This window comes from Canis lupus, chromosome 9 (genome assembly GCF_011100685.1).
Source record: "Canis lupus familiaris isolate Mischka breed German Shepherd chromosome 9, alternate assembly UU_Cfam_GSD_1.0, whole genome shotgun sequence".
In the NCBI taxonomy this organism is placed as follows: Eukaryota; Metazoa; Chordata; class Mammalia; order Carnivora; family Canidae; genus Canis; species Canis lupus.
The window spans coordinates 55,247,245-55,265,524 of NC_049230.1; the positions used below are offsets into that span (position 1 = coordinate 55,247,245).

Below are 18,280 nucleotides of genomic sequence, written 5' to 3' on the forward strand. Positions count from 1 at the left end.
CTTTAAGTAAGTCCCTTAAGTTACATGTTTGTGCCTCAGTTTCCTCTGTAAAATGGGGATAACAACAACAAACCCCTAACTCATAGGGTTGTAGCCAGAACTGAATGAGTTCTTGGCACAGTGCCTCCTTCCCTAAAATGGGCCCTCTCCTGTGTTTCCCGTTTCAAGGATACCATTGCCATCCACTGAAACACTCAAGCAAGAAGTTTAACATTGTTCTTCATTCTGTCCCATATTCAAATAGTCACTGATTTGGATTCATCTCTCATTTAAGCTAATTTTGCAACCCTCAAAATCTTCCACCACCACCACTACTCTCTGGTCCCCGTACCTGCTTCCTCTCTGCTTGCCTGCCCCCTACATCCCTCACTCTGGCCTTGGCTTCATTGTGCAGTCTGTCTCTGGATAGCCCTGAGCCATTTCAATGTATTAGGCACTGTTCCAGGACCCTGGCAAAGTGAAGACAAATGAGACACAGCCCTGGTCGTCACAGAACACAAAGGAATCCTGGGGCAAATGGAAAGGCCCCACATTTACCCTGCTGTGTGGGTTGGTCACTTCCCCTCTCTGGAACTCAGTTTCCCCCATCAATAAAGAAGGTTGGGGACCAAATGATCTATGGTCCTTCCAGCAATATTCTAAAATTCTGCTAGACCCAGCTCCTCCAGGGCAGAAATCTTGCCTGATTCATCTTTGATCCTTGGCTTGTAGTAGAGGAGTTTTACTTGCTAAATGCTTGCTGAATGAGTGAGTGAGTGAGTGAGTGAACACACGTCACTCCCCCCCCCCCCCCCTCAAAGTCATTCACTGGCTTCTCTTTGCCAACAAGATAAGGGCTTTCCCAGAAAGTATTCAGAGCCCCTGAGCATCTGATCTCGACTGGCCTCTATGAATTGAATATCCTCTCACCTGGGGAACTGCCCCCTCCTGGGGCTGGAACCTGAGAGCAAGGGAGCATGGTTTCCTCCATCTGACATTTAATGAGCATCTATTAAGTGCCAGCCCAGTGCTGGTGCTGGGAACAAGACAGCAAATAAAACCAACAGGTCCCTGCCTTTCTTCTGATACTGTTGGAGAAGACACAGATGTAAAAATGGACCACACAGTGTGATCAGTAATATAAAGGGGGAACATGGGGCCCTGTGGGGGCTGGAGGAGCCCCCTAATCCAGCCCTGGGATTAGGGAAAGCTTCCCAGAAGTCACACCTCAGCCCAAATCCAAAGGAACAGTGGGAGGGAGAGGGCACCTAGGCAGCCGGGAGGAGGCATCTTCCCACATCTCAACAGGCAGGGGTTCTTGTCTTCTTGCATGGTCCCAAAGATTGGGAGCTTGCTTCTGGGTAAATCAGCCCATTCTGTGAATGCCTGGGTCTCAGAACGTCCTTCCTTCTGACCCCAAGCCTACCCCCCTCTCAACATCTTAATTAGTAACAATATTAGTGTAACATATTCAAAGTGTATTTATGGAACGCCCACCTTACACCTGACAGGTGCTTTACATGCACTATCTGATTGCCCACAGGGACTACTGTTATCCCCACCGTCCAAATGAGAAAACTGAGGCTCAGAACCAGTGGTTTGCTCATGGCCCCTGTGTTGGGCCTCAACCTCAGGTAGTACCTTCAGCATCACTGACCCTGGTGGCCTCCCATTGGATCAGGCTCACCCAAACACCTTCCCCCGGGATCCACACAGAAGAGGGGCTTGGGCCCCATCCCCAGTCCCCTCAAGCAGGCCGGCCAGCCCAGGCGTCGGCCTCCAGCCCCTCAGAAGCAACTAGGGAAACAATGGCAGGGTCGGCGGGGGAGGCGAGGGCGCGGGTGCCCCCCTGCCTGCCGCCCTTTGTCTTCCCGCCTGCTCCCCTCGTGCGCCCCGGGAGGCTGGGAGGCGCCTCGCGCAGGCTTCCTCCTCCCATTCTTGTGCTAATTGGGTGTCAAGCTGAGATCAGTGAGAAAGAAATCCGCCCCGGCTCGGGTTAAACTGCCGCCAAAGACGAGGGCTGAGCCCAGAATATCATTAGGCTGGGAGGAAGCAGGGCCCCCCTCCTCGGGGGGAGGGGCCGTCCACGCATTCAGGCCCCTTTGAAAGTCACTTGGTCACCCCCTCCCTTGCTGCCACCGTTTCAATGGGCCTCTCGGAGGTATTTAACCTTCTTCCCAGGGATTGAAAGTGATACGCCAAGCACCGGCCTGGTCAGCCACTTGCCTGTCCTGAGGGCGGTAGGACCTCCGGGGATGCTCAAGGCAGGCTCCTTCCATTCCAGCCTTCCCCCGGCACTGTTGCAGATAGGAACACTGAGGCTCTGGGAAGGGGGTTTGCATCCCAGCCCTGCCATTCACAGGCTCTGTGGTCCTCCACAAGACTGCTTCCCTGAGCCTCAGATTTCTTATCTGTGGAGTGGGGATGAAAATAGTAGCAGCTTTGCGTTATGGATTTAACGAACCCAAGTGCTTGGGTTCATTCAGCAAAGCACGTTGCAAAGATGCAAAGCGCCTGGCACATAGGAGGGGCTCCATCCGTGGTGGCCATTAGCAAGTCTAAGGCAGTGGGTCTGACCCAATGCCGGGACCTCATAGCATAGCTCCTGGTCTCTGGAAGTGTGCAAGTACAAGTGCTCTCAAAGGACTAATTTTTCATCTGGCTTCAGCTCTCCTCCATCCCCAACCTGCACTCCCTGCAGCCTCACTGCTTGCTGTAATCTGTCCCACTCACCCTGTATTTCCAGGCCTTTACATTTTTCTGCTACTCTTGTCCCTCCAATTCTTGGATAACTCTTTGTTGAAAAGCCTCTCTGACCAGGAAACATGACCACCAGGGCACTGGGTTAGTAGCTGCAGCTAACCACACACTCTCTGCTTCTTTACTCACTAGCTCCCAGTCCCCTGACTCCAGATGGTCGCTCCCGAGATCTGTCTTGCTCACTAAGCACCACCTCTGCCCCCTGCCCCCAGCCCCATGTAGGCCTTTAGAATCAGCTCCATAGATGAACTTGACACAGTACTTTGTAAACTGTGAAACACCATATAAACGTCAGGAATGTCCAATAAACAACAGCTATCGTTAACCTCACAAGCACATATTGAGCATCTACTCCATAATGACTCACACAGCGGTGCTTGAGGATGACCAGAGGCAGATGCTAGAGCTCCCAAGGCCCTTCAGGGGTAGGGGGAACAGTGTGGAAGTGGTCAACTCAGGCCTAGTCTGGGGTCTTGACACCTGAATATATATCTTCTTTTTTTTTAAATCTTGTAACTGCTACATACTGAGCAGATAGCAGCACCAGACTGCGTGTTTAGAGATCTCCAGGCACAATGCATGTTCACAGCTATCCGAGATCTCCATTTACAGAAGAAACTGAGGCTTAGCCTGGTGAATGGACTTGAATACATCTGTTCAAGCTGGAGCTTTTAACTGCCACGGTATACTGCCTTTTGGTAGTTGTGTCGAACCTCAAGGAAGGATGCCCCTCCACCCAAGTCGGGGGTGGGGTGGGCACTAGCCCATTGGAAAGCACTCACTCCCTGCGAAGGATTAAAGACACAAAGCCTTGCTGTCAGTCAGGTCCAGCACCTTAGAAGTCTGACCCTGGGCCCTCAAAGTCCCGCCATGGGGCGCTCTGGCCTGGGTACCTGCCTGGGCCAGATCTCAGCCCCTCCTTCCCACTTTTGTTGGAGGCTGAGCGCTCAGAGCCAAGATAGGATTCTCCAAGCTCTGAATGCCCTCTGCTGGCCACACTGGGACACTGCAGCCGTGACTGTCTCCCTCCGCCTTAAACCCCTTCAGCACCTCTCCAAGGGCTCTACTCCAGCTCTGCCTCCCACTGGCCCCCAAGAGCAGCATCAGACTCCTCTATCTGAATCAAAGTCACTCCCCCAGGGGGCATCCTAAATCTCATCCCGGCCCCCTCCAACTGGGCCTTCAGCTGCAGGCCTAGGGTGGGGCCCACAGTTGGCTCCACAGGCATGGGTGGAATGGAAGCTCTTTCGGCTTTGCCTTGGCCTGCTGCACCAGGAGGCAGTGGGGCAGCAGGAAGCAACAGGGGCTCCGGTTTGCATTCTAGCCCCTCCCCCCCCACTCCCCTGCTGTGTGACCTTGGCAAGTGACAGACCCTGGGGAAGCTTACATAGCGAAGATAACTGCCATAGGCTGGGTTGGATCCCTTTCCCAACAGGCTGTGCGTTTCCAGCCTGGGTGTGACTCCAGCGATGGGGCCTAGGAGACAGCTGGCTCTCCACGGGCACTGCTGGTGCCTCAGCCCCGGGAACATCACTGAGCTTTTCTGGACTCTGCCAGAGTTGGTCAGGCAGCCCTGCTCTGGCTCACACAGCCCCAGAACCCTGGTGATATGTACCCCAGGCAAAGGGAACAGCACTCTCAAGCATCTGGAGATGGGATCTGCCCCTGGGTCAGGGTTTTCTCCCTCAAAAGCTCTGAAGGGCCCTTTCCTCAAAATGTGTACCTGTATTCTCTGAATCCTCCTGACTCAGATGGGGAGACTGAGTCACTTGCCCTAGCCCACAAACTCAGAAGTGATACAGCTGCTTTGGACTTTCGAGTTCATGCTATTTAAATACCTTGTGAACTCACTGAGGGCATCTTACCTGCTGGATCCCTAAGTCTGAACAAGTAAATGGGCTGGAGGGGCAGGAGGTGGGGCCCGAGCAGGTGGGGTGAGCTCAGGTGGCATGCACACAGGGTAGGCTAGGGGGAGTCAAGGCAGTTTATTGGCCCCTGAGCGATGCCCCCCTCCCCACCCCTTCTCTCATAGCCAGCCCAGGACTGAGATGGAGAAAGAAACATGGACAGACCTACAAGGAGAAAGGTCCCGCCCAAGAGGTGGCCAGGCAGCCACCTAGGAGAGGAGGATGGTGGTGGGGCACTCAGTCCAGGCTGCCTGCTGCAGGTCGGGGTCCTCCTCCTATGGTCCTGGAGGTGCAGGCAATCTTGAGTGACACTGGAAAAGCTCTGGGGCCAGTATCCTCATTGCCACCTGATCAATAGCCGCTGTAGGCCCTGCCCACACTGCTGCCTTCCTGAGTCTGGGGGCTTTGGGGCTCGTCCCTTTTACAAGCTCCCTGCTCTCTGGGGAGTACTTGGCGACGCTCCACCTGCCCCTGCCCTGACCCAAGACATCATCCTGAGGGACCCAGTCTGTCTCAGCCTGGGGCCTGGTGGCCCCACCTGGCCTTGAAGACATTAACATGGACTTGAGGCTTTCACAGAAAGCCTCATGAAGGGCAGGAGGAGGCGGCAGTGAGTCACTTGGCAGTTTTGAGGGGAAGGGGGTCAGCACCTCGGGGTGGAGGTGCTGGGCCCTGCTTGCTTTGGTCTAGCATTGCCCATGACCCCTCTGGGGTGGGAGCTGGGGCTCTGGATCCAGCACCCGCTGGCCCTTAGAGGGAGTCAGGGCAAATCACAGCTTCTCCTCGCCCGCCTGGATGCGGGCGTAGGCCTTCTGGTCCAGCGGGACGTAGCGGCCCTTCCGGGCATCCAGGTAAAACAGTGGGTCTCTCACAACTGCCGGGTTAAAACCTTCCTTCCGAAGCTCCATCTTCTGTAGCTTGAAGGTCCCTGAGGGAGCAGAGAGGATGAGTCAGAGGGTACAGGGCAGGGGGCCTGAAGTTGGAGGGATGGAGGAGGCGGAGGGCTGGGGAGAGCATGGGAATGGGCACAGAGCACAGCGGAGCACAGCCCTTGCTTTGCAAAGGCAGCTCCAGCTGTTGTATTACTACTGCTGCTCAGAGCAGCCCTGGCGCAAGGGCGGGAGGGCGTGGTAGCACTACTTGCCTTCTTGCAGCTAGGGAAACTGAGAATCAAAGAAGGGAAAAGATCCACATACCCTGAATGACAGCAGAGGGAGGGCCTGAGAACCTCCAGGCACAGGCATGAGCTCATCTAATGTGCACACGAATCCCAGAGGCAGGTGCTCCACCATATTCTATGGGTTCTACAGTGCACATGTTTTTGGTTTCTAACATATGTCAAATAGTTTCAACAGCAATGTCTTCTCAGTCATAAGTCACAGAAGTGGGCAGCCCCGGTGGCGCAGCAGTTTAGCACCGCCTGCAGCCTGGGATGTGATCCTGAAGACCTGGGATGGAGTCCCACGTTGGGCTCCCTGCATAGAGCCTGTTTCTCCCTCTCCCTGTGTCTCTGCCTCTCTCTCTCTCTGAATAAGTAAATAAATCTTTAAAAAAAAAGTCATAGAAGTTACACAAGTCTTGGTCACTGGCATCATCCCACTGGAGAGATGAGAAGACTGGCGTGGGGAGGCACATACCTGTGTCAATGCCACACAGCTAATAAGTGCAGGAGCTGGGATTTGAACCCTGGTATGAGAGATTGCTAGAAATGGCCAGGTTCCTTCCTTACCTGGACACACACTCCACTGCCTTGTGGCTTGGCCATTTCTCTCAACAAGAGCTAGAGTCTTTCTCACCCTCCACCTGAATCTAACTGGCCTTGTGACTTGCTTTGACCAAAAGAACATGGGAGTTCTGAGAGTTGAGGCCTTGGAGGCCCTGCAGCTTCCACTCCAGGAGCGGGGGGTGCCTGGCACCAGTGTAGTCTCTGAAGGGTGAGGAGCCACCAGAGTAGAGAGGAAACATCCCAGGAATGCCCCCTGGACTGGCACTATCCAATACGATAGCCACTGGCCATATGGGCCTATATACATGTAATTGAAATGAAGAAAAATGTCAACTTCGCTTCCTCAGTCAACTGGTCCCAGTTCAAATGCTCAGTGGTTACGTGGGGCTAGAGGCTGCAGTGTTGGTCAGCATGCACATAGGACATCGTCATCATTGCAGACAGCTCTGCGGGACAGTGCTGCAGAAGCAACCAGTGGGGAGCCAGACAAGCAAGTAAGGACACTCTAGCCCTTCCAGCCCTAGCTGAGTCACAAGTGATGGCAGTTGATCCATCAACAGAAGAACCGCTCAGCTGAACTTAACCCCAATTGCTGACCCACAAGCAAGGGGGAAAAAAAAAAGGCTGCCTTAAGGGACGTTTGTTCTGGAGCAAAGCCTCTGAAACATGCTGGCTTCCCTGCCTCTCCTACACAGAGAAGTCAGCTGTCACCCAAACCTCAGGAGCTCCCAGCCTCAATCATGAGCCTGGCACCAGTGTCCCCATTAGACCCGCTTCAGGGGCTCCCAGGAGCCTATCACCTGACAGGGGCTAACATGACCAGTACAAGGGAGATGGCCCAAGGCTGAGCAGTTAGTGAGCCTGACATAGTCCAGGCCCTCCCCAGCCCAGAGTCTTCCCCACTTGGCCTCTCTGCCCCACCTGACACTGCTGCCCACAGCTTGGCTCCAGCTTTGGGGGCCTCCTTTCCTTCCCCTTGTGCCCAAGTAGCCTTCTGGCTTAGGGACCAGCCCGGAATGCCTCCCCTGTAAAGCCTACCCTTTCATTCAGGTCTCATCTCAAAGATCACCTCCTCAGGGGAGCCTCCCAGGCACCCCATGCCCCCTTTGCTTTTCTGTCAGTTCAGTTTGTATTCTGTTCTTTGCCCTTGGAATGCCTTGTCCTGTGCTGCCTCTCCTACTGCTACAGAGAAACTCCAAGATGGCAAAGGTCCCATCAGAACTTGTCACTTCTATCCCTAAAAGGCCTAGCATGGAGCCTGGCAGGCACACAATAGTTACTCAGTAAACATTCGTACCACTAATGGATATTTGAACCTTCTGTCTCTGACGGCTCGACCCACTTGCTTGTATACAGAGAGGTGTGTTTACCAATGACGCAGCAATGCTGTGGGAGAAGGGCAAGGGACAGCCCCCCAGGATCTCTCCAAAGGAACCAAGAAGGGGCACAGGCCTGGAACCCATGAGCTGGAGCAAGGGAGGGGACACACCTGTTTGTTTTGTTTTGTTTTAAAGATTTCATTTATTTATTTGAGAGAGAGTGTGAGCATGAGTGTGTGTGTGGGGGGAGGATATGGGTAGAAGGAGAGAGAGAAGCAGGCTCCCCGCTGAGCAGGGAGCCCGACGCGGGAGGCTCAATCCCAGGACCCCGGGATCATGACCTGAGCCAAAGGCAGACACTTAACTGACTGAGCCACCCTGGAGCCCTGGAAACATACCTGTTTTGTGCAGCTCAGGAAGGAAGCGCAGGAAGATGGGGCGGGCGTACAGGGGAAGCTCCTTCTCTAAGAGCTGTGCAAAGTGCTCCAGGTCACAGCTGCCAGCAGAGTTGGCCACAGCAGCCATTCCAGCCCGGCCCTCAGTTCCTGGGGGTGGCAGCATGGAAGTGAGGTGGCAGTGACCCCTGGCAGTGCCTCCCATACACACCTGGCACCTCCCAGTGCCCCATAGATACCTGGCACCTCGACACCATACACTGCCACATCGGTCATGTCCAGCAGGCGGCTGAGTGTGCCCTCCACCTCTGTGGTGGATACATTCTCCCCTTTCCAGCGGAAGGTGTCTCCTGTGCGGTCTCGGAAGTACAGGTAGCCCAGCTCATCCATCACCAGCACATCACCTGGGGGGGGGCGGTGCATATGAGCAGGGCTTGGGCCAGTTGACCATGTGGGATCCCAGGATCTCTTGACAAGGAGGGCTGGAACTGGGGCAGTCTGGGCAGTATTCTCTAAAGGTGGGAGAGGGCCCCTTCATTTCTCTCCACCCTGCCCACCTCAAAGGGGCTAGTGCCCACCCACCAGTGAGGTAGGCCTGGTCCCCCTTTTGGAAAACGTCCTTGGCGATCTTCTTATTGCTGGCACCCTGGTTCAGATAGCCATCAAAGCGCCGCAGGGGGTCCTGCTGGATGATGCGGCCCACTAGCTGGCCTGGCTCACCTGGGAGCAGAGAAAGAGGGGCACCTTTACCCTGGTGGCCTCCTCTACCAGTTCCCCACCCCAAATTCACCCTGAATCTTGATCTGACTTTTGGTCACAGTGCTTCCCACAGAAATGCTATGGGCTCTGTGCAGAAGCCCTGAGGGCAGGGAGCTTCTCCTGGTGGGTCTGATGGGCACAAAGGCACTCAGTAATGTCTGGAGAGCAGATGGAGAGATGAACAATACGAAAAGGTGGCCAAGCTCTGTGTAGTCAGCCTGACTAAAGCCAGCACTCATTGGTCCCTTGGCTCTGCTCAAAGAGCCGTACGTTCTTCAGCATGCATGATCCCCGGAGCAACCCCAGGATGCAGTGTTGCCATCAGCCTCACTTGCAGATGAGGGGACTCAGGCACAGAGCTAAGGAACTGAGCTAGGATCAATCCCAGGGTCCTTCACACAACAGTGACTCAATGGACTGACAGAGGGGATGAGGAATGGAAGGACGAATGGACGAAGAAATAAATGACTTGTGGCCCTAAAAGAAGAGCCAAGTGACGGCCAATGGTCAGAAAAGGGCTCCCCACTCAGCTCAGTCCCATCTCCTCCCAGGCCAAACTCTCCTGCTCTGACTCCACTTCCAACCCTGGGACAGACCTGGCTGGCAGGGAAGGCAGACACCATTGGGCCCCCGGATCAGTTCCATGGTGTCCTCGTTGACTCGTACCAGCCGGATGGGGTACACAAAGGACAGGATGCGGCTGTTGAAGCCACAGGCCCCCACCTGCAAAGGCCAAGACTTGGGCCTGGGCTCTCCCGCCACCGGCCTGAGGCTGGACAATGGTGGGGAGCCTGGTGCCCACACTCCCACAACTGCCCTGCCCCAACCAGACAGCAGGGTCTCCAGTGTCCACACTCCTAGCCGGACCTGCCCACCCTCCACAGCCCCGCTGCCCACCTGGCTGTCGAAGTTGCCCACACTGCAGTTACATTCAGTGGCCCCGTAGAACTCAGCCACTTGGGGGATGTGGAAACGGCTAGAAAAGTCGGTCCAGATGGACTGGCGGAGGCCGTTGCCAAGTGCCATGCGCACCCGATGCTGGTGTTCCGCCTCCCGGGGCGGCTGGTTCAGGAGGTAGCGGCACAGCTCGCCGATGTACTGCACAATCTGGGGGTGGACTTGGTGTGAGGGTGGCCCTCGGCTGCTCCCTCCTGCCCTCCCAATCCCGCGGACCTCAGTCTCCCCATCAGAACAACAGGAATGTTGCTCCCAAATGAGTGACGGGCTTCAGCTGCCAGACAGATGTCCCCCTGTGGGACTGGCAGGTCCCGAGGGGTTGGGCGGCTCATCCTCTGCCCTTCTCACTTACTGTGCAGTTGTACTTGATACAGTCGTCCCAGAACCGGGAGGCTGAGAACTTCTTCCGGATCACCACTGTCATGCCATGGAGCAGGCACTGCCCTATTCCCACGATGTTCCCTAAAGGTGGAGGGCTGGGCCGTGAAGGTCAGGGAGCCGGGAGATCCCTCCTTCCAGAGCTTCCTCTTGCCCAGCCCACCTCCTCAAAGGCCCTTCCTCAGTCCCTCCTTCCTGTCCTGTTCCTCCAACACTAACTAATCACACCTCTCCCCTCATCAGACACCTCCCATAGTTCCCTGCTGCCTCCCCAGTGTGGGATCGAGTGTATGCTCCTCAGACTGTCCCTGGGGGCCCTAGAGCTGGCCCCAAGCTCTTGCTCCTGTACCTGTAATGCTGCCATTCAGCTAGAGGGGGACCAAGCTAGCACTCCTGGCTTCTGCACCTCACATCTGCCTGACTTGGGAGCATCTCCTCCAGAAAGCCTTCCTGACCATCACTGGGCTCTTCTCTTGAGCTGAGCTCCTACTCCCTACCTGTCTTCATACTCACCATGCCATCTCTTATATTAGTCAGGTGAGTTTCCATCCTTCACCCTGCCCTAAACCCACACCTGACTCTAAGCACCTTGAGGGCAGGAACTATAATTATTCCATCTCTGTGTTTCTGTTCCTAAGCAGCAAGGCTGTGCATACCTGTGGAAATGAACTGGCTGGTCAGATTAGCCTGGGTGCCCTGTGGGACACAGCTGCACACATTGTGAGGCTGGTGTGGCCATCTTGGTTCAGAGGTCCAGTCAATGGCCACATCTGAGTTTGAACCCACATTTGACTCCAAAATTCATGTGTTTCTACCCACAAGATGCTGCCTGCCAAGAGGGGTGGGGTTCCTGAGGCCCAGGGGCACCAGAGGCTGAGAAAATGGGCCCAGTGTTACCTGCTGAGTGGTAGAGGGGCAGGCAGTCATAGACAATGTCATCGGGCCGCATCCGGAATCCATAGTACACCAGGGCAGCCATGCGGTAATACCTGGGAGGGCACAGAGAGAGTGCTTTGCAGGCCTCTGGGGAGGCAGGAGGAGGGCCTCCCAGGCCCTGCCACCCATCCCCAGCACCCACTACCCCCCAACCCCCGGCACTTGCCCCTTACCTGCTATGTACCACGATGGCAGCTTTGGGCAGCCCTGTGGTACCCGATGTGTAGATGTAGAAGAGCTTATCTAGAGAAAACAGACACATAAGTGGCTGTGAGAAAAGACAGCACAGGGCTGGGAAGACACTGGCTGCAGGGAGTAGGGTGCACAGAGAGCTTCTCCACTACAGATCATTTCTTTACTCCACCCTGATCCTAGATCAGGGACTGTCACGTTAGTTTCTTTCTTTTCTTTCTTTTTTTTAATATTTTATTTATTTATTCATGAGAACACACAGAGAGAGAGAGGCAGAGACACAGGCAGAGAGAGAAGCAGGCTCCATGCAGGGAGAGCCCGTCGTCTGGAGCCTGGGTCTCCAGGATCATACCCTGGGCTGAAGGTGGCGCTAAACTGCTGAGCCACCCGGGCTGCCCTGTCACGTTAGTTTCTATAGAGACTTGGGCCCACCAGGCTGGAGGGGGACCCTAGGTCCTAGGGCAGGAACATCATGTAAAACTGCATGTCATGCATCAACCATCTCATGCCCTCTGGATACCTGCTTATGCCAGCCCTTGGCTGGGTACCATGAAGACACCAGGCTGACCCAGCCAGAGACCCCGCCCTCAGGTAGCTTACAAAAGCACCCAGGAGGGGCGCCTAGGTAGCTCAGTAGATTAACTGTGCCTTCAGCTCAGGTCATGATCTCAGGGTCCTGGGATTGAGCCCCACATTGGGCTCCCCACTCAGTGGGAAGCCTGTTTCTCCCTCTCCCTCTACCTGCTGCTTCCCCTACTTATGCTCTCTCACTCTTTGCCAAATAAAATCTTAAAAAAAAAAAAAGTACCCGGGAGACAAAATTCACATATGACAGAGATAAAATGACCACGATGCCAACAAAGACTGGTCCCTGAGCATTTCCTGTCACACCCGAGCTTTCCACTGTCTCATTTTCAATCCTCAAAGCCACTCCATAAAATCGGTTCCGTTACCACCCTCATTGTTATGACTGTGGGAACCGCGGTTCAGAGAGAGGACAGCTCAGGTGCTCAGGGTCACAAGGGAAGCAGTGGGCTGAGGCATGAACTCAGTGCCAGCTCTGAGCCTCTGGGTGGTGTAGCAAACTGGGGGCTCCCCAGAGCAGAGTGGAGCGGAGGAGAGGCTACAGGGTTGGAAGGCTGCCTGGAGGAAGGGATGGGGAGGCAGGGCAGCCTAGTGCAGAGAGAGGATCGCAGGCTGACAGGGGCTGGTACCGAATAGGTGCGGAGTTAATATTTAGAGGGTCTAGCCCCTGGCCCAACCCCAGCTGAAATTCAGACCCAGTGGTTTCCTAGGATCCATGTGACCCTGTACATGATGGATGGCAATGAAGGCTGGTTCACCAAGCTAAAGAATCAGGTTTTCTGGACTCCTGAGTTGCTGGCACCATGTCTTGCATCTTCATATACATCAGCTATACATCAGCCTTCAGAGTGACCCCATGGTCACTATACTCATCTTCCCAGTTGGAAAAAGGGAGGTGACAGGACTCACTCCAGGTCACATACCAAGTCTGCAGAAGAACCCAGGCCTCTGGCTCTGGGGCCAGTGTTCTGTCCTGGGCCCATCTGAGAACCCCTCTGTGGGGTGGGAGGCCCACCTGTGAAGCCCTTGTCAGGACGACTGGGCAGGTGCTTGGGGGCATCTTCCAGGAGGGGGTCCAGGTGCTCCGTGCTGGCGGGCAGGGTGCTGGGCTCCCAGGGGCCAGAGCAGAAGAGGCTGAGCGAGGGGTCCAGGCTGGCTTGGATTTCAAAGATGGCTGCAGGGGAGACAGGGCCAATTAGCAGACAGACCAGGAACCTCATGTCCCCAGGACCTCTGCTTGTGTCAGAGCTGGCGTGTTGTCAAGGGGAGACCAGCTGTGTGTAGGGAAGAAGATGACTGAAGCACCTCAGCTCCCTAGTTGCTGGCTAAGTACACGGCAGATTCCTTGCATGCGCTCTCCTGCTCACACAGCCCAGGAGGTAGGTACCAACAGAGACAGGCTCCAAGAATGGGAAGGCCTGCTCACAGCTAGAATGTGCTGGAGCTGGGACTCCAAGCTGGCTCTCTCACATGCCAAGGTCTGCGCCCTTCCACACTGTACCATGCACATCTGTGGGGGACCGTTAGAAGGAAGGTGTGGAGTACCAGAGGTCAGCAGCCCCCAGCTTCTTCAGGTCCCCCCATGCACTATAGCTGTCTGGATGCTCACCTATGCTGGGCATAGGCCAGTCCTAGACCCCTCAGCTCTACTTCAGCCTCCCTCTGGATCTGTCCAACCCTCTCCCCTCTCCCTTGGGGATCCTTCCTCTTCCCTTCTCCATATGTCAGTAACCTTCCCTGGCCATCATCCCAGGATGAAATCCTGCTTTGGTGTGACCTTTTTTTTTTTTTTTTTTTTAATTTATTTATGATAGTCACACAGAGAGAGAGAGAGAGAGGCAGAGACACAGGCAGAGAGAGAAGCAGGCTCCATGCACCGGGAGCCCGACGTGGGATTCGATCCCGGGTCTCCAGGATCGCGCCCTGGGCCAAAGGCAGGCGCCAAACCGCTGCGCCACCCAGGGATCCCTGGTGTGACCTTAAGTGAGCTCCTCACACCACTCTGAATGTCAGTCTCCTCATCTGTAAAGCCAAGATGGACATCCCTACCTCACCTGGCTTTATGAAGATTAGGGCTGCTTTTGTAAGGCACCAAGCTCTGTACTCAGTCAGTGCTCAATGTGGCAGCTAATAAAACATAAGCTCTGCAGGAGAGCAGAGGATACATTTTTTTTAAAGATTATTTATTCATGAGAGATACAGAGAGAGAGAGAGGCAGAGACACAGGTAGAGGGAGAAGCAGGCTCCATGCAGGGAGAGCCCGACGTCTGGAGCCTGGGTCTCTGGGATCATACCCTCGGCTGAAGGTGGCGCTAAACCGCTAAGCCACCCGGGCTGCCCAGAGGATACATTCTTGTTCTCATTCTATAGATGAAGCAAATGAGGCCTAATTAGTCACAAGAATCGCTACCACTGCATCTGTGGGCTCACCTAGCATCAGGCACTGTTAGTACTTCTGGTGAAGTATCATCTTGAAAACAATATGTGGTAGGTACTACAGTGAGGAAACTGAGTCACAGACATTTCTAGTCTTAGTCAGGATCTCCAGCTTACAAGCAACAGAGCCCAGGCCATCTGATACCAGGCTTAACCCCTGAGCCACACACAGTTTCCCCCAGGCCTGGAGAGGGGCTGTGGTCTGTGCAAGACCCTGTGGGACCTCTTGCTTGACCCCACAGCCCTGGGACTCACCTGGGGCCATCTCACTGCCAAAGATGAGGACCCGGGCCTGGGAGGTGGTCAAGCAGTGGCACAGGGCGTCCCGTCGGAGGTTAGTGTTGATGAGGGCCGCCTCCACGCCCAGCTTGGCCATGCCCAGCCACAGGCCCACAAACTCATTGCGGTTCTCCATGAAGAGGGCAGCTACATCACCCGAGGCCAGGCCCCGAGCCTGCAGAAAGTTGGCCACGCTGCTTGAGTAATCATCCAGCTGGCGGAAGGTCCAGTGGGTGTCTGTGCCCTCAAAGATCAAGGCTGTCTTGTCTGGGTGGCGCTGTACCATAGAAGCAAACAAAATAGGCACTGTCCGCTGCTCCCGCAGGTACCGCCGGACCTTTGCCTTGACCTTCAGGAGTACCATGCCGCCACTACATGGAAACAAGAAAGGGAGCTGTGACTGCTGGGGTTGGGAGTGGGTGGTCCCAATACCCTGGTCCAGGTTGCCATCCCACAGGCCTGAGACTCCCGAGCCTGATCACTTGTAACACTCCCCTTTCCCAGCACCTGGGCGCCAGGCACCATGCCAGGCACCGACCCACTGATGCTGCACAGTAACTCCAGGGACTCGGGCGATAACTCCCTCCTCAGTACACGGGAGGAAAGGAGGCTCTGCAGGACCACAGCTCACCCGGAGTTCACAAGCTGAGATTAGGTCCCTGGTCCTGTCTGGCATCAGGGTTCAACGCCCAGGACTCAAGAAGCTCTGCTTTGAGTCTGCTGCTCTGTCAGAGCTTTCATGACTCTCAGGCCCAAGCCAAAAGTCTCAACTCATTTGAGATCCCCCACAGCCCTGTACTGCACCTCTTCGGACCCCTACCACAGTAAATAAGGGATAAGTTTGAGATTTGTTCAATCTCCCTCCCTGTGAACCTATTGAGGGTAGGGCTCCATCTGTTTACCACCTGGTCCCTGGGGCCTCACTTAGTCCTGGGCCCAGAGCTTCACTAAATGCAGAGCTATTTGGCAATAGCTCCCTCTCCTGCCCTGCCCCTGCCCCATCTGACCTTTGAAAGTTTCTAGCTCCCTGAGTTCTATGCCTATTCAGATGTTGTGCCCTCTGGTTGGAATACCCTGCTCCCATCACCTGGAGGCGCCTCTTGAATACAGCTTTTTGTCCTCCAGGAGGCCTTCTCTGATTCCCCAAGGTCCTGGCCTGAAGCCATCTCTCCCTGCCCCATACTCCCACAGCTTTCTGCTACCACCCTTCCTGCAGTGGCCACTCAGAACCTCCTTTTACAATCAATTCAGATGACAAGTGCTGAGCTGCCTGTTTTGAGTGTGGGTCACTGTGCTGAGCCATGGGACACCACCTGTAAGCAAGACTGCCAGGGGCTCTGCCCGCACAGTTTTGTTAGTTTAGGGATTTACTGTATCTCCTTCTTATCTCCCTGACCAGTCTAAGCTGGGCCCAAGACTAGGTCTGCCTTGTTCCTCCTGAGCTCCAGAGTCAGCCTGACGCCTGGCTCAGGGTAGGTAGCAGCAGGTGTTTCTGGTACAGAAGAGCCTGTGAACCATACCTGACTTTCTTTGGGGAGTAGGTTCCCCAGATATCTGATTCAGGGCCCTGCTCTGAACTCTGTGCCCTTTCAGACTTATGGACAGGGTCCTTCCCACAGGGTTCCTCTTCATTCTCTTACAAGCCATAGCATGGCCTCAAGACCCTTTGCAGATATCTTCTTCACACACCTGGTGTTCAGTGTACATTCTGGGCCCCTAAATCTGCCCTAAGCTCAACAGCACCAAGTTAGGGAGATCCCCTAGGACAACACTTTCACCTTGGAGGTGGAGATACCAGGTACCACTGCCAGGGGAAGGGGGTAGAGCAGAGGCTGCTCCTCTGGGGACCAGGGGACCCTCTGCTCACAGAACTTTGGTCTGGAGAGATTTTGGGAAGTAGGAGACCCTAGGATGGGCTAGACCAGATACTCACAAGATATCACGCCTTATGGTCTTGACGAAGATGCGGACAAAACGCCAGCCTCCAGACCCCAGGTAGAGAAACAGCAGGGAGAACCCCACCTGGGTCCAAGGCAGTTTCAGCACCAGTTTGGAGAACAGCAGCACCCCCACCAGAGACGCCCCGAGCAGCATTGTGGTCTGTGGGCACAGTATAGTCAGTGGAGCCAAATGTCTATGTCCCTTACCTCCTAGCCCAGGCAGCCACTATGATCCCAGGGGTCAACCCATAGTGAGGCTTAGCCATGCTGAGTAGGTAGCTGAGGATGGGGTCCCTTTCCAGGGCTGTTTTGAAGGGAAAGGCTAGAGGGGAGGAACTTGAGATGAGGAGTTCCATGGCTAAGAGGCAGAGGCCGGGTTCTAGCCCCTTAGTCCCATCTCCTCCTCTAACTACCCCCATCACCTTGGGTAAATTCCTTTCCTACTTTAGGCTTTAGTCTCCCCCTCTGTGTTAGGGGTATAGTGAGAATTGCTCTCGGAAGCCCTTCCAGCCCAAACAGGACGGTCCACTTTCCTGATATCCAGGATCTCTAAGCAATATGGCTTGGAGGGGGATATTAACTTAAGTGTCTCTGGTTTGACTCCTCATCCAAAGACCCAAGGAGGTTCTCTGGATGACCAGGCCAAGCCACAACACCCAAAAGGGCAGCTTCCTGGTAAGGGGCCTGGCTCAGTCCCAGCCCACAAACCCGGATAGTGCCATGTCTCTGCTGGCCCACAGAGGGCGACAGAGCAAACAGGTTAGAGCTTGGAGGTGCCTGAGAGGTGACCGCCTTGAGGGGAAAGGTGATTAAGGGAGCAGGAGGGCCCTGAAGTCACCCCGAACAAATACAGTTGGCAAGCCATTGAGATGACTCTGTGGGGACTGGCCTATAGGGGAAGGGGAATGGCTTGACTAGACGGAGATTAGGAAGGACTCTTAGTCTCTACTCCTGGCGTTGTAGGTACTTGCTCAAGAGGCAGCAGATGGGACTCAGTTTTCTTTCAGGGCTCTATTCCTGGGGAGGAGGCGAAGGTCATGGCTATAAGGGAGCCTGACAGTCTCCAAGCCAGGATGGAGACATGGTCTGGACCACAGGGAGCTCTTACAGACCATCTCCTCCCTTCTCCACATGAAAAGCAAAAACAAGGAGGGAGACAAAATCAGCGCTCCCATATCCAATGCCGAGATCTCTAAGGTCCTCAGACCTCTGGGCTCCCAGAGCCGGCCAGGACAGAGAACAGGAACCCGTCCCGGAAGGCTGGGGGATGGGACGAGAAGGGAAGGGGATGCCGACAGCCCTCGGGCCCCCGTCCCAGGTCACTGCGAACCGCCTTCGCTTCCGAGCAGCCAGGGCAGCAGAGCGCCCGGCCAGGACTTAGAGCAGCAGGGCGCGCCCCTCACCCCGGCCCGCCCCACCACCTCCCCAGGACTCAGCCGGGCACATTCCCTGCCCGGGACCCACTGGCCTGGCCTATGCTCACCCGGTGTTGGCCCCGCCGCGCGGCGCCCAGTCCAGATGCGGCCTGGCTGCGGCAGCGTAGAGGGGAGCGCGGGGGGCATCAGCCGCCCCTGGGCGCGCAGACCCAGGTCTCAGCAGAGCTTCGCCGGCTCCGCGCCCTGCATGGCCCGGCCGCCCGGCCAGCCCCGCCCGCAGCCCGGCCCCGCCCGCCCGCGGCGCTCCTCCCCCGCCCGCCTTCTGCAACCCAAACCGGCTGCGCGAGGCCACAGCA

At 55.5% G+C, this 18,280-nt stretch overlaps 1 protein-coding gene across 2 annotated transcripts; it reads right to left on the bottom strand.

Annotated features, from left to right (window-relative positions):
• Nucleotides 1-3,060: 3,060 nt before the first annotated feature.
• SLC27A4 (solute carrier family 27 member 4) lies at nt 3,061-18,201 on the bottom strand. Of its 2 annotated transcripts, none has more exons than XM_038549199.1 (13): nt 18,032-18,201; nt 16,542-16,708; nt 14,585-14,979; nt 12,909-13,067; nt 11,290-11,359; nt 11,078-11,169; nt 10,155-10,264; nt 9,743-9,952; nt 9,442-9,568; nt 8,669-8,806; nt 8,326-8,490; nt 8,090-8,236; nt 3,061-5,574 (listed from the first exon to the last, which is right to left on the bottom strand). In XM_038549199.1, the coding sequence occupies exons 2-13, from the start codon at nt 16,700-16,702 to the stop codon at nt 5,417-5,419; spliced, it is 1,932 nt and encodes a 643-aa protein (XP_038405127.1). In that variant the 5' UTR covers nt 16,703-16,708; nt 18,032-18,201; the 3' UTR covers nt 3,061-5,416. The 2 variants fall into 2 exon arrangements, with proteins under 2 accessions (XP_038405127.1, XP_038405128.1); XM_038549200.1 differs by lacking the exon at nt 18,032-18,201 and adding an exon at nt 17,520-17,670.
• Nucleotides 18,202-18,280: the final 79 nt, after the last annotated feature.

Bases quoted from the DNA above. Each gene is read 5' to 3' on its own strand.
- SLC27A4 (XM_038549199.1), bottom strand. From the start codon at position 16,702: ATGCTGCTCGGGGCGTCTCTGGTGGGGGTGCTGCTGTTCTCCAAACTG. The intron at 10,265-11,077 runs GTAACACTGGGC...CTCCACCTTTAG, and splicing joins GCCCCTCTACCACTCAGCAG to GGAACATCGTGGGAATAGGG. The intron at 8,807-9,441 runs GTCTGTCCCAGG...CTCTGCTCCCAG, and splicing joins CTGCCTTCCCTGCCAGCCAG to GTGAGCCAGGCCAGCTAGTG.